The sequence below is a fragment of the Podarcis filfolensis genome (genome assembly GCF_964270895.1).
Source record: "Podarcis filfolensis genome assembly, chromosome: 5".
Taxonomy (NCBI): Eukaryota; Metazoa; Chordata; class Lepidosauria; order Squamata; family Lacertidae; genus Podarcis; species Podarcis filfolensis.
This window is the reverse complement of record NC_139608.1, coordinates 21,287,901-21,301,655: the sequence shown is the minus strand read 5'-3', so window position 1 is coordinate 21,301,655 and position 13,755 is coordinate 21,287,901. Positions and strand designations below refer to the sequence as shown.

Below are 13,755 nucleotides of genomic sequence, written 5' to 3'. Positions count from 1 at the left end.
ACCCATGGTCTAGCCTGTCCCTGACAGGTCCCTGCAGTAGATTGCAGATGGGGCATAAGCAAGTTTTGTTTGTAGCCAAATGCCACATAATTTCTTTTCTTATCACAGCAGTGTTAAAAAAAAAACCTATCTGGAAAAATGTCTGAATGATAAGGTCTTAACCACTGCATGAGATAAGCCTCTGAACTAAGGTTGCACACCAGCACCAACCAATACCAGCCCTAACCCAGCCATGGGCTTTTCTGTCTTCCCAGCATGGTGTCTACGTAACGAGGGTGTGAGCTCTGTCCTCTTAGGATCTTCCAATCCGGAGCAGCTAATAGAAAATCTTGGTGCCATACAGGCAAGTACAAAATCTTGATTTGTGATGAGCCGAAGCAAATGGATGATCAAAATAGGCAAATTTATTCAAATGTATGTAAGTTCTGAACACAGAGCATAACCCATCTTTACCTGCATTCCTTTGGAGCAAAATGTCGTTTTTGTTTTAATTGGTGAACTGAAAGCATGTAATGATCCTGAACGTATGCCGCCCACTTTTATGCTTACAGGTTCTTCCGAAGATGACGTCCCACATTGTGAACGAGATCGATAACATCTTGGGGAACAAACCTTACAGCAAGAAGGACTACAGATCCTAATGCATTGCATGATTAAACTGGACTGCATGGCTAAAATAGCGCTCTGTACTTAGTACAGTACCAAGTCAATAATATCCTGATTAGAATTATTCGGCAGTCTCTGTTGTTTACTAGATTCTCCAAGGCGGCGTGCTGCGCCGGAATCCAAAAGCACAGCCGATCTCTCTTTACAACTGAGATTGCCTTTGCTTTTTTGCTTCTTCTTTTTTACTACAGTCAGATTCTCCTGCACAAGCCCTGTTGAAACGAATGAGATCATGCAGGACATTGTGCGCTAGCATTCATTTCCGCAGAGTTTGTGCACAACTTCTCGCCGGGTCGTGCCCGCTCCCTGTTGACCCTTATTATCCTCTCTGCACTTCCCATTTATGCAGTGAAAATACACATTGTAAAGAAACAATAAAAGATTTCTTCTAAGCTTTAGTTACTTGGAAATTAGAAGAAGGATGTACAGATATATTTTTTCAATGAACACAAAAGCCAGATACAGGTATAGGTCAAAGACGCATATCAGACAATTTCAAGCATAAAAATTCTTCGAGCTATCTTGAAGATGAGTAAGTTTGGGTGTGTTTTTTTTCCATTTGCATTTTTTTATGCTGAATCTGAGTTCTAGGGTACTAGCCTAGTTTGGACTTTGTTTAGGGGAGTATGGGCTGTCCATTTAAAGGCAGAAAATCAAAGAATTACAGAGGATGGCATCTATGCCTGCCAGTTATTTTAGGATTTCAGATGCATGTTCTATATGGTAGCTCCAGATTCACTGGGGGGTGGGGAATGGACTCAATCCATCCAAAGCTAAGCAACCATTGGCTACACTTCTGTGCACTCTTACCAGGGAGTATGTAAGCCCTATTGAACACACTGGGATTTAATTCCAAGGAAAAGTGCACAGGATTGAATGCATATGCTTCACACTCCCCATTTGGGGGACAGGGAGGCTTCACAGTGCTTAACTTAAACTGGATTGTAGCCATTAGCTTTACTGCATTTAAAAATAAAAAGAGTAAAGGCTGTAGTTCTATCACCTGCTTAAAGCAGAGGTGGTTTACCTTCGGCTCTCCAGATATTGCTGGAAAACAACACCCATTTATCCTTAACTGCTGGCCATAGTGGTTGATGGGAGCTGGGAGTCCAAAAACATCTGGAGAGGGCCACATGTTCCCCCCTAGAGGTTTGCACCATCAGAACAGAGGTCCCCCCCCCCACCTGAGTCAACGTGCTTAGGATCAGGCTGAAAGAGGCTAGGCTAGGCAAGTAAAATTCACACAATCATTTTGCTGCTGCAAAAATGGAAATAAAAAATGCCATAATTTAATGCTGTTTTATTAGAACCGGCTTTACTTTTGGCAGCTTGTAGACGTAGTTACTGCAACTTTGATTACTTAAACTTAACTAATATAATGTATAATAAATGTACAAAATGTGCAGAGTTGTACAATTTTCTGAAGATGTATTGGAAAAGGTTTCATTTCCCCTTTTGTACCTCCATCGAAAAGCCTGACGCAGTTTGTAAGCACTTCATCACAGTTTAATGGATCCCAGGAAATGCTTTTGTTTGCCCAACCTCCTCTGCCTTTTCTCACTTTCGTTTCCAAACTGTATTTAGGATCATCATTACATCACGGGTTTTGGTTTCCAATCCTTGTTTTGGCACATGGCAGCTGTGGTTTTCAGTGATCTTATGCTGCTTAATGGTAATTTCGCCAAGCACTGGACTTAACATGCACATGCCAGTTGCACAGGATGGCCTGCGATGGACAAGAGCATCTTGATACAACAAGACCATCTTTTTTTAAGTACCAGTGGTGGGACGCCAAAAACATCAAGCTTTGCCAAGTGCAAATGGAAGCTGGCTGGTTTTGGCAAGCTCCTTTTGCAGTGTAGCTAGAAGTCAGCATTACTGAAAATTGCAAGTGTTGTGTGTAAATCAGGCCATAAGAATCAGCAATCAAAGAGCTAGAAAGAGTCTAGAACAGCTTTCCCCAACCTGGTGCCCTCCAATGTTTTGGAGTACAAGATCCATCTGCCCTAGGCAGCATAGCCAGGTAGAAGGCTGATCACACACTGTTCTGCTCATTTGATGGGTAGGTGTTGTTGTTGGCTGTTGTTGGCATCCATCTGTCTCATTCGATGGGCAGATGATTAATACAGATAAGGAGATCTCCTCTCCCTTCTTCCCACTCCTAACCTGCCCCATTTGCATGGTTGTATTCAGTTGGCAATGATCCCACAGTGATGAAATGCAGCTGTTTTGTGCCTCTTGATTTGTATATCTCTATCATATGATATGTGTATTCTAGAAATCCTCCAAACCATTGCATTTGAAAGCACCGTTTAGGAACAGCACACTCTCCCAGCTACAACCCTGTCATCTCTTACTTTCCATGAATACTTTGATTTTGTGGGCTGCAAAGACCTTATCATGGACTCTTCTTTTTCTTCAATGGGCTTGGCCAACAGAAATGAGGTCTTCTCAGCTGAGATGTTTTATTACGTTTGTGGATAGGTCCACTTTTTCATGTCTAATTGAAGTCTCATGAGTGGTTTTGAGATCCACTACTGTAAAACACTGGTGGGGAACCTGAGAGCCTACAGATCTTTTGACTCTTGACTTGCATCAACCCCGGCCAGTATGGCCAGCGGATGGAGCTATTGTCCAACAAAATCTGGAGTGGCTCCTCACCTCTGTAATAAATTATATAAGTGCATACAATTGGGGGTGGAGAGGTGCCAAGGCCTTTGAGCAGGGAACACCATATTTATATGGAAAGTACAAATATCCTTTTAGTTTACTACATCTCACTTCCACAGCATGCACTCTAAAGGACAGACACAAACTGCAATCTGCGTACTCAGTGGGGCCTAATCCATAGGACTGCAGCTCAAGACCCAGATGCAGAAGCATACTAAATACCCACTGCTACACAATGGTTTCCTTTTTGTTGCTATACCTTATCAGCAGTAATTTCATATTACCTAACTCTGGCCCCAGATGACTACTCTTACCCCAAAATGGTGAACAAGCATTTCATCTTTTTTGCATACGATAGCCTGGATCTGGGGCAACTGCTGTGAAACCTGCTTTCATGGATAATTGCTCTTGTTGCAAATGGCCATAAAGCCAAGTTCCATATCCAGAAATCTTCCAGTTCACCTGGTGGGCAGGGGTATCATGCACATGTATTCAACTCCATTCATCTGGTCTGGGTGGCAAAGCTTCAACGCACATAGTCTTTCTCTGCCTGGCACAACTTCTTCAGCTCATTTCGGCGGCAGGAACAGATCTCTGTTTTCATTCTTCTCCAAAGATTTGCTCCGGCCGCTGCAATGAACTTACAGGGAAGTCTGGGTTAGAACATGGAAAACGTACCATCTCACCGAAAGGAGCAAAGGTGCATTTGCACATATAGGTCGCACCATGTGTGAAGCTTAAGCTTCTGAATCGCAGCCTCCTTGTCCCTCCCCTCCATCGAGCAGGGCCTTTGCATTTGAACTGTTCATCGGACAGTCCTAGCAACGGAGGTTACAGAAGGCACCAAGTTCTAAAGAACAAATATACTTTTTCCTCTTTTAATGTGTTTAATCAAAGCAATGGTCTGTGTAAATGAACTCAGCTGCTGTATACTAGGAACTGCTTTCTATTTCTGCTTGGACATAATAAAGGCATTTTATGCACCTAGCTTAATTACTTTGGATCCATTAATTTGGAGTGGTGGAGCGGGGGCGGGGAGGGTAGTGGTGGAGAGCCTACATTATTAGGATTAAAATAGGACTGTATCTTTCTGATTCATTACTTTGAAAATCAATACATATTACTTTTGTTTCCCAGTAGGGATAACCACATTACACAGAGTGCTTGATAGGAAAGAAAATGTTCATTCATCAAGAGCATTAGCTAAAGACAGATTTAAAGGGCAGTGTCTCTCATAAGATACCAGTGACTATTAACATACGTTGATTTGAAGTATGGAATGCAGTGGGGTCGGGGGGGGGAGGGGGAAGTCAGGATATTTTTGATTGCCTTAGAGACACACTCTCTTCTTCGGAAGATTTATTCAAAGTTTTTCTTCATCTGAGACGGCCTACATGGCTTCACAGAAATCCTCAGGGTGTCTCTGCTTCCCCCACCCCCATTGTCTTCACATTTTAAGCCATTTAACAAGGGTAATTCCATCACCACTGTTCCAGAGAAAAGTCAGCTAGTTGCTGCTGATCGGCGGCAGAAAGGATAAGAGAACAATTAAACTTAATTCATGGAATCAACTGCTACAGCCCCAAAGTTTTTTGCCCAATGAAATCCTGACACAGTTCAGTAATACCCCATGACATCATAATACCTGCCATATAACAATGAATTTAGCTTATTTTCAATAGTTTTGAGGATACAGCACGGCCTAAAGCAGTGGTGGCCAAACTTGGCCCGCCAGCTGTTTTGGGACTACAACTCCCATCATCCCTAGCTAACAGGACCAGTGGTCAGGGATGATGGGAATTGTAGTCCCCAAACAGCTAGAGGGCCAAGTTTGGCCACCACTGGCCTAAAGGAAGCAGAGTTTACACAAAATGGGGGGGGGTGCCCAGCAGAATGAAAGATAACTTTTGCACAGAGGTGGTGAACCTGCAGCCCACCTTTCCATAAAGAAATGTTAACTGTGACCTCATGCTAGAAAAATGTGACTGTGACCTCATGCTAGAAAAACTGTTTTGGGCATCTGGTTGACAGGCCTCATTTGCAGACTTAAATTATTAGATGATTCAGTTAAGAGGAGTGCATGCAGTTTCATTTCAAATCCTAGGGTTCCTACTACTGGAGAAAGCCTCACACATCCCACATGCAAAATTTCTTTAGACAGTGATTTATACCAAATTAATATCAGTGATCACTCCTCTTAACTGAATCATCTTTTGCTAAGCTTCTGTCCTCTTTGCTACACCTTCAATCATTGCTTCCGTTTGCTTGTTATAATATGAAGGGTAGTGGTTTTTGGGGGGAGGGTAGACAAACTACTGCATGTAGCAGATCCGGAATTGTGGCATATCAGATATATAGCATTTAGATGTGCATACAGAAAGGGAAACATGGGACCAAACTAGAATATTCAAAATCATCTCATTTCAGTTTAGCACAGGGTGAGTTCAGTTTTAATTAAAGTAGGATGTATTTTTATGGCATGCTATTTCACTCTTGGCAACTGCTGTGAATTAACAAGTCTGAACCGAATAAGATGATGGAAGCTCACATTTTCAGTTTTCACCCTATGATGGGGGTGAGAATCTTTTCTGCAATGGAAGCAAGAAGGAAGACATTCCTTACCCACAAGATAAAAGGACTGGAAAAGCCGGGCAAAGGCTGCAATCTATGCATTTTCCTAAGAGTAAGTTCAACTAAACACAGTGAAAATTTCTTTAAAGACTGCAATGAAGAGAACAGAAAACAGGACAATATCACAACGGAAGAAGCTTCAGGCTGTATTTTCTTTTAAGCTTTTATTCAAACATGATTACAAAAGGTTACGGGATGAAGTCACTGCTCGAAGTCAACAAAGCCCATCTCACTGGCAGAAAAAAAGAGAAACTTATTTGTAACATATTTGTGTTTTGAACAACAATTTCATGAGCTAAAATGACAGTACCTGGTGCACTCATTTTTGTTATTTTATGAAGGAACCATAATCTGTGTTTCCGTTCTGTTTTCTTGTAAAAAATAGTTTCTCATGTTTTCAAGCTATAAAAAAGCAACACCTCTCTATCCAGGCTGCTGAGTGTGACTGGATAGGACTGACCCATCCAAACAATTCTGTCTACTTGGAACCTGTAGACAGCAAAGCAATCAATCCAGACGAAGCACTGATGGAAAGGATGTAGTTTCTGATAAAGCAGCATGTTAAGGATGAAAGCCCAAACACTCAGGATGGTAAGTATATCTCCCAATGCTCGCTACCAACGCAACTGCTACAAAAACAGGATGTCGTATAAATAGGAATCTATTACCCCAAGTCCAAGAATGAAACCAAGTACTATGTATCCCATCCCAGATAGCTCAGTTGGTAGGGTGTGAGACTCTTTAAGCTTAGGGTCGTGGGTTTGAGCCTCACACTGGGCAAAGAAGATTGCTGCATCGCAGGGCGCTAGACTAGATGACCCTTCCCCGGGGTCCCTTCCAAGAGCAGTTATGATACAATAATCTTTATTGTCACTGTCCTATACAGAACAATGAAATTGAAAAAATCTACATCAGACATTCAAAACCCAACAAGCCTGCTATCCCCTAAAAACTCTGATACCCCATAATTAAATACAACATACTCCCATAGAGACTACCTTACACTGTGTTTAAAACCAAAATCGCATTTGAATAGAAATTGTTTCTCAGACGGCTAGTCCTAGTCTTTATAACCCTGTACCTTCTTCCAGAAGGCAGAAGCTGAAAGAAATCACTATCTCTGCAGCTTTCTTATGGCACCTGGAAGCATAGATTTGATCCAAGGTGGGAAGAGTGCCCCCAATTATTCTCTCCGCAGTCCTTACAACCCTGGACAGCATTGTTTTTTCCCTGACCGTACAGCTCCCAAACCACACACACAGACCATAAGTTAATACACTCTCAACAGTACAATGGTAAAAGGCAATCAACAGGTCCTTTGAGAGATTGTTTTTCCAGAGAATTCTCAGAAAATATAACCTCTGCTGTGCTCTCTTCATCAGGTCTTTGCTGTTTTATGATTCTGTGTAAATAGAGGAGCTTGTGGTCAAAGGACTGGCTTGCAATCGCAACTGGAGAGGGAAGCAAGACCCTTGACCTCCACCCATCCGCTCCTCAAAAGCAACCCTCCAGTAGAAAAAGCTGTTGCCCCGGTACCTATAGCCCAGTCCTATGGAACAGCTGAGGAATGTGCCACTGTGGCTGAAAAGCAATCCTACCTGGCGCCAGAAAACCTATCAATGGACTCCCATATAAAGTTAAGCTGGTTGGAGAAAGCCCTGCAGGAAACCACATCTGGAGTAAGGCCTACACACAGCTCACCTGTACTGTGCAGGACCTTGGCACAAACAGCAGTACTTGTGCCCATGGGGAAACACTGACCCCTTGAAACAGCTCTAGAACAGTGTTAGAAATTACCCAATTGCAACCATGTGGAGATCTCTGGACGCCAGGCTGGCGACTGAAATCTCCATCTGGCTGGCCTCTCCAGGTTTCTTAAGCAGGTAAACAGAAGAGCTAATGGCATTTATAGCCCACCTTTTTTTCCAAAGAGTACATGGTTCACCCGCTCCTCAGTTAATCCCTACAACGACCCTGTGAAGTAGGTTAAGAGGCTGTGAGTGGCCCAAGGTCACCCAGTGAACTTCATGACCTAGTGAGGATATGAACCCTGATCTCCCAGGTCCCAGTCTGACACTCTTAACCACCAAACCACACTGGCTTCCTAGAGTACTTCTGCTACAGGACTGCTCTATAAATTAAGTACCGTATTTTTCGCTTTATAAGATGCACTTTTCCCCTCCTAAAAAGGGGAAATGTGTGTGCGTCTTATGGAGTGAATGCAGGCTCCATGGCTTCAGCGAAAGCAACGCGAAGCCTCCAGAGCACAGCGGGTGCGGACCGATCCCTCTTGCTCTCCTGGCTTCGCTTCGTTGAAGAGGCGCTGCTCACCTTTCCCTCTCTGCGCGGCACCCCTTCAGCAAAGCGGGAGGAGAAATGGAAGGGGCTCTGTTTCTCCTGCCGCTTCACTGAAGGGGCGCTGCGCAGAGGGAGAGATTTTTTCCCCTTGTTCTCCTCCTCTAAAACTAGGTGCGTCTTATGGAGCAAAAAATGCAGTATGTAAATAAATATGGGGAAAGTAAACGTAACTTAGAGAAGGATCCAAAATATTTTCCTTGAAGCTTTAATCTGTTTTGTTCTATATTGTTTTATTTGATGTTTTAAGGCGTTACAAACCACTTTGAGATTTTCTCTTAAAAATATAAAATATATTTGGCAATTGGTTTATATATCTGAGTTTAGAATGAGTATCAATGATGTCACAAAAACTTCCCCACATCAACAGAGGCTCCCTCCTGTTTCTGGGTTACTGGTGGCTGTGCAAAAGGGAATAAATATTTACAGAAAATGACATATGGCAGTTGCCATTAAAAGCATTTTTTTATTTTTAGAATGCCTACTTTTCCAGAGGGTGGGAGAATCCTAAGCAGGACTGGAAAGTTTTACAGAGATTAAGAACCTGAATGTCCCAAGTACCTCCACTTCAGTAACATTCTGTTAGCTGGTCACTGTAATATTTTTTTTAATAATTTTATTATTTATACCCCACACATCCCTGTAATTTAGTCACTAATAAAATAGTGTCACAATACTGTCCATATATTCTGTTCTGTTCTATTATTGGTAGGACTATTTGCTTTGTCCTCATGGTGCCCAGGAACTATTTGCTCTGCAGTTGTGATGGCAAAGTTGTCTGTTCTTGCTACAACTGCATCCATAATGTGTCTGGTTTCTTAGAATTACAGGCCCTGAAACTATATCCCTTGAGAGTACAGCTACCACACCTGATTTATGCAACCCATTTATCTCAAAGTACTTGACATTTTTGGAAGGAAAGGATACACGGTGGGATTGAAGTTCTTCAGCAAAAAAAAGGAAGCAATGATGACCAAGACCAGGAAGAGTGTATTGTTGTAGAAGATAGAGAATGTTGTTGCTTCGTAGTCTGCTACTTCGTTCTTCTTCCACAAAATTCTGCAGAGGCAAAAGCAGCATTTCAAACAATTTAGGCCTATTTTTTCCACTGACAAATGATCTAGATGCTAAATTCCAGTTTCTGAAAAAAAGATTATGTTATTTAAGTCAAAAGGAGTACAGTGAAGGCACCTGCCAGCTGTCAATAGGCAAACAGGGGGGTTTTTTTGGAAACACAGTAATGAGCGCCAAACTTCCATTAGATTTCCAAAAGCAGTTTTTACACTGTGTGAAAGACTGCATAAAATGTTGGAATTATCAGGTATGGGTGCATCAGGAGAAAGGGGAAAAAAATGTTATCTGAATGTAGCCTTTAGCGATTAGAGATCTTTTTTAAAAAAACAACAACACATAACTCAAACTTAATAAAGCAAGATTGAATCTCCTGCTATGAAATAGTATTCAATCTAGCACCACTGAAGAGCTTTTTAGGATGATAAAACACTTTTTAAAGCATTTATAATGCATCAAGTTATATAAAAAGTGAACTATACACAAACCATGCTGCTTAAAAAAAAATACTGATGACATCTGAAACACAATCAGCCCAAAACAAAGTAGGCATTAAGATGGTGGTAATCAACAAACCAAGTCAAAACAAACACAAAACCACAGAAATAAATCCCTCTTTATGAACAGAGGGGTGTGATTCAGGTTGCCTGCAAACAAAGCTGTACAATGCATTTGACCGTCACCTCTCATCCTTCTCCTTGCGCGACATCTTCCTATTGTCTGCTTCAGAGAGCTTTCGAGTGACTTCTTTGGAAACAGCATCTTCCCTCTTCTGGGCTACTCTGAAAAAGAAAGCGTTTTACATTCCCAATGTTTTTGGGGTGGGGAGATCACAATAAATTCAAGGATACTATCCATTTCATAAAATGCCCTCTGCACATCACCCTGAAAGTGCCATTAGGTATGAACTGGAATGTGATGTGAAAGACCCACTGCCCATATTCCAGAGCCACAAGGCCGGCAAGCCCCATCTCAACTGTTCCAATCACAGGGTTGTAACCAATGTTAATGGGTTCGCTGAAAAGAATAGCCAGGACTAACTTAGGCCCATTGATGTTTGTAGGTTTACTCCGAATATAACTGTTAGATACAACACAGAGTTCACTGAAGGAGAAACAAACAGTTGGAACCATCCAACTAGGAGCAGGGATACATGAATATTTACTAGGGTCTAAGTCAGGATAGTCTAACCTGCAGCCCACAAGGCGTTTTTGGCACCCCTCAGCAACGTTCAAGATAAAAAAAATCTTTAAGCCTTATTTTTTGTGTCATGCATTCTTAACGAAAGTGCATACATCTGTTTGAGTATTAAATCTGTTTAATAATTAAATCTATTAATTGTGTATTTAATTATATATATTAATTGGTTTTTTAAAGTATTATTAAACCTATTGTGAACACTTTAATTTATGATATGGAAATGGAATTCAGTGTGTGGCCTGTGAGTTCTGTGTTGAAGTACTATTGTGGCCCGCTTGGTACGAAAAGTCGGACCACCCTGGTCCAAGTAAAAGTACAAGTGCTCTTCCAAAGAAAATGTCCATTCAAAATAAAAAAGTCATATAAAGCTATGATATTAACTTTAACGGATATTGCCTAGTTCTGGAACTGTCTTGCTTCATAGACCCTCCAAAGACCATCTCCAGAAATACAGCAAGGCTGATCTGAAATGGTTTTTAGTAGCCAGGGTGATGTAATCTGAGGGGATATCACAAGATGCTTGCTACCTCCCGTGCATTTTCCCCATAAACATCATAACCCATCCCAAGCGCTAGAAATATAAACGAACTGTCCAAATGCTTACTTGTGCTTAAGAACAAACTTTACATTCTTGTAGGCAAAAGCCACCAGATATGTACTGACAAGGGTCATAACGCTGTAGAGAACTGCCGACTGAACAAGATCCATGTGCCATATTCGCCAGTAGAGCCCTAAGGAAAAGACATTGTGCAGGTGGTTAAGATTTTTGAAGTCTTCACAGTAAGTGGCACAGCAGGCCAGACAGCACATGAATGACTCGATTTGTTCAAGGCGTTCTCAACTAGATATCCTGTCTTATTATTAAAGCTTCCTTCTTCATTCAAAAGAATGGTCACAGTTCAGCACTAGAGCATCTGCTTTACACGCAGAACGTGTCTCCAGTTTTAACCCCTGGAAAGCCACTGCCAGTCAGTTTAGCTAGATGGACCAACGGGCCCACCTCTATATAAGGCAGCTACTCATGTTGATTAACTGAACAATGTATCTCCAGTTTACATACTGTTTTGGATAATCTTGTATTCTACCTTCTACCACATATGTCTTCCTTTGCCTGAACAGCAGCATGCAAAATAATAAAGGAAAGGGAATATCTGAAAGTGAAAGAAATACGCCATCTTTGGACTGACCCAGCAACTAACAGAATGCCACATTCACAAGGATGAATAGCTTCAGAAGCATTGTGTGAAACTTATTTCAAGCACATTTGCCTTTTCATTTTACTAACTACAGTCAATGAACATGATAACACCCAACAAAGGTGTAGCAATGCCACCTAGTGGTCTATTATTCTAAATAGTTTTTGAAACCCTTTACTCTTCAAATCCTTAAAACCCACGCAGACTTTAGAAACTTGACTTAGGGCTTTCCACACTTCCACTTGTCCTGTGCCTAGAAAACACAGGTTTGGGCAGTTTACTGCTTGTCTAGTGCTTTCTAGGCACAGGTCTGTGGTTTTGCCTTTGCCCAGCCACTTTCCCCCAGGAAACCCACACAGAACAACAATCCACAGGAAACTCAGTTGCTGTTGTTCCAATTCAACACTAAACTGCAGGTTTTACTAGTGGGGAAGTGGATGGGCTAATGGAAGTGTAGATGAGCCCCCAATTTTGTTTATTTGTCTCACATCAGCACATTATCCCCTTTAGTGAGAATCAGTGGTATACAGGCACTGCTATAATCTTGCATGGAGCCTGAAGTATACCGTATATTACAAGCTGTCACCTTTTTTGCCTCATTCAATCTATACCAAAGAAGTGGATAATATGAACCACGTTGCAATACTTCTCTTTGTGGTGTTCAAAAATGAGACATATTTTAATAATAAAAATAATATTTTTTATATCCCACTGCAATGCGTGTCCACCGTGAATAACAGCTTTGATGTTAAGAGAAGGCCAGAAGCCACCCTAAAGAGGAAGAGGAAATGCCATTTTAAGCTTAAGAACAATATGGACAGTTGGAATATGTGCAGATTCAAGTTACAAGAGAAGAGATTCCGACTAAACACCAGGAAGAAATTTCTGACAGTAATTGCAGTTTCTTCGACAAAGTTCCATTGTTCTAGGCACATTTTTGTGATAGGGAATTTCATGAGCTCTGGGCGCAGTACTGCGCCTAAGATTTCAGATTAAAACTGCAGAGTGGAAGGAAAGGAGGACCTTTTTCTGCCTTCCCACTTCCAGCTACTCTCTGGAGACTGGAGAAGAGAGCCTCTTAAGAATATTAGAAGGGTGGACAGGGGAAGGACCAGACCGTGTGAAAAATGAACGTAATATTTTAGCTGCCATTCATTCATTTTCAGCTTTGTATTCTTATTATTTAAAAAAAGTGCATTGTGGTGCCCGTATCCTAGGTTTAAGGTACCATTTAGCTACTAGCTTCCCTATCTCCCGTTTCTAACACTGGGTGGGGCACACCTTCCTTGAGAGGTTTTCAGGCAGAAGTTGAATAGCCTCATCTGTCACGGATGCTTTAAACTGAGATTCCTGCATTGCAGTAAGTGAGCTGGACTAATGATCCCAGGGGGGATCCCTTCCAATTCTGCAATTCCGTGATTCTAGGTCGGAGGGCCGTCCGTCAGGGCCTCTCCAGCTGTGGCCCCTGCACTGCAGCAGAGGGTTGGGCTGGATGACGTTCGGGGGGTCCCCTTCGAACCCCGAAATCCTGCGGCCTTCCCTATCCAGCGCCCCGGGAGGAGCCTCGCGTGGGGGGGGGGTAAGATCCCCGCCTCCCCCGCTGCTGACACAGCAGCTCTTCCAGGTCGAAGAGAGGGAGACGTGGCAACCCAACCCTTCCTCACTCACAGATGGGGATGGCAGAGACGATGAACGCGTTGCCGAAGAAGAGCGCCGACGACTTGGCCGACAAGTTACGGCTGAAATCCTGCAGGAGAAGCTCCTCCTCGGACTGCTGCCGGGCCCCGCCGCTGCTGCCGCCACTACCGCCCTTGGGAGCCATCGCTGTCGCTTCCTTCTGCCTCCCGAGCTCGAAAGGAAGACCGGGATTGACCCCGCGCGGCTGCCGTACTCGCCCACGAAAGCACACGCGGCGCAACGGCCTGGGAGGCGGGACTTCCGCCGACCAACGGCCGCTCTCCTCACA

The 13,755-nt window shown here is 42.7% G+C and overlaps 2 protein-coding genes across 3 annotated transcripts in view; one reads left to right on the top strand and one right to left on the bottom strand.

Annotated features, from left to right (window-relative positions):
* The window catches only part of KCNAB1 (potassium voltage-gated channel subfamily A regulatory beta subunit 1), a 207,627-nt gene extending 201,383 nt beyond the window's left edge, over positions 1 to 6,244 (top strand). For both annotated transcript variants that reach the window (XM_083613476.1, XM_083613477.1), the window contains exons 13-14: positions 255 to 343; positions 552 to 6,244. In XM_083613476.1, coding sequence (XP_083469602.1) covers positions 255 to 343; positions 552 to 641 — 179 coding nt within the window. In that variant the 3' untranslated portion in view covers positions 642 to 6,244. The remainder of the gene's footprint in view (positions 1 to 254; positions 344 to 551) is intronic.
* SSR3 (signal sequence receptor subunit 3) lies at positions 6,117 to 13,734 on the bottom strand. Its single transcript, XM_083613605.1, has 5 exons — positions 13,458 to 13,734; positions 11,198 to 11,324; positions 10,077 to 10,175; positions 9,250 to 9,381; positions 6,117 to 6,512 (listed from the first exon to the last, which is right to left on the bottom strand). Exons 1-5 carry the CDS (start codon positions 13,609 to 13,611, stop codon positions 6,446 to 6,448), a joined length of 579 nt encoding a protein of 192 aa, XP_083469731.1. The 5' UTR covers positions 13,612 to 13,734; the 3' UTR covers positions 6,117 to 6,445.
* Between the last annotated feature and the right edge of the window lie 21 nt (positions 13,735 to 13,755).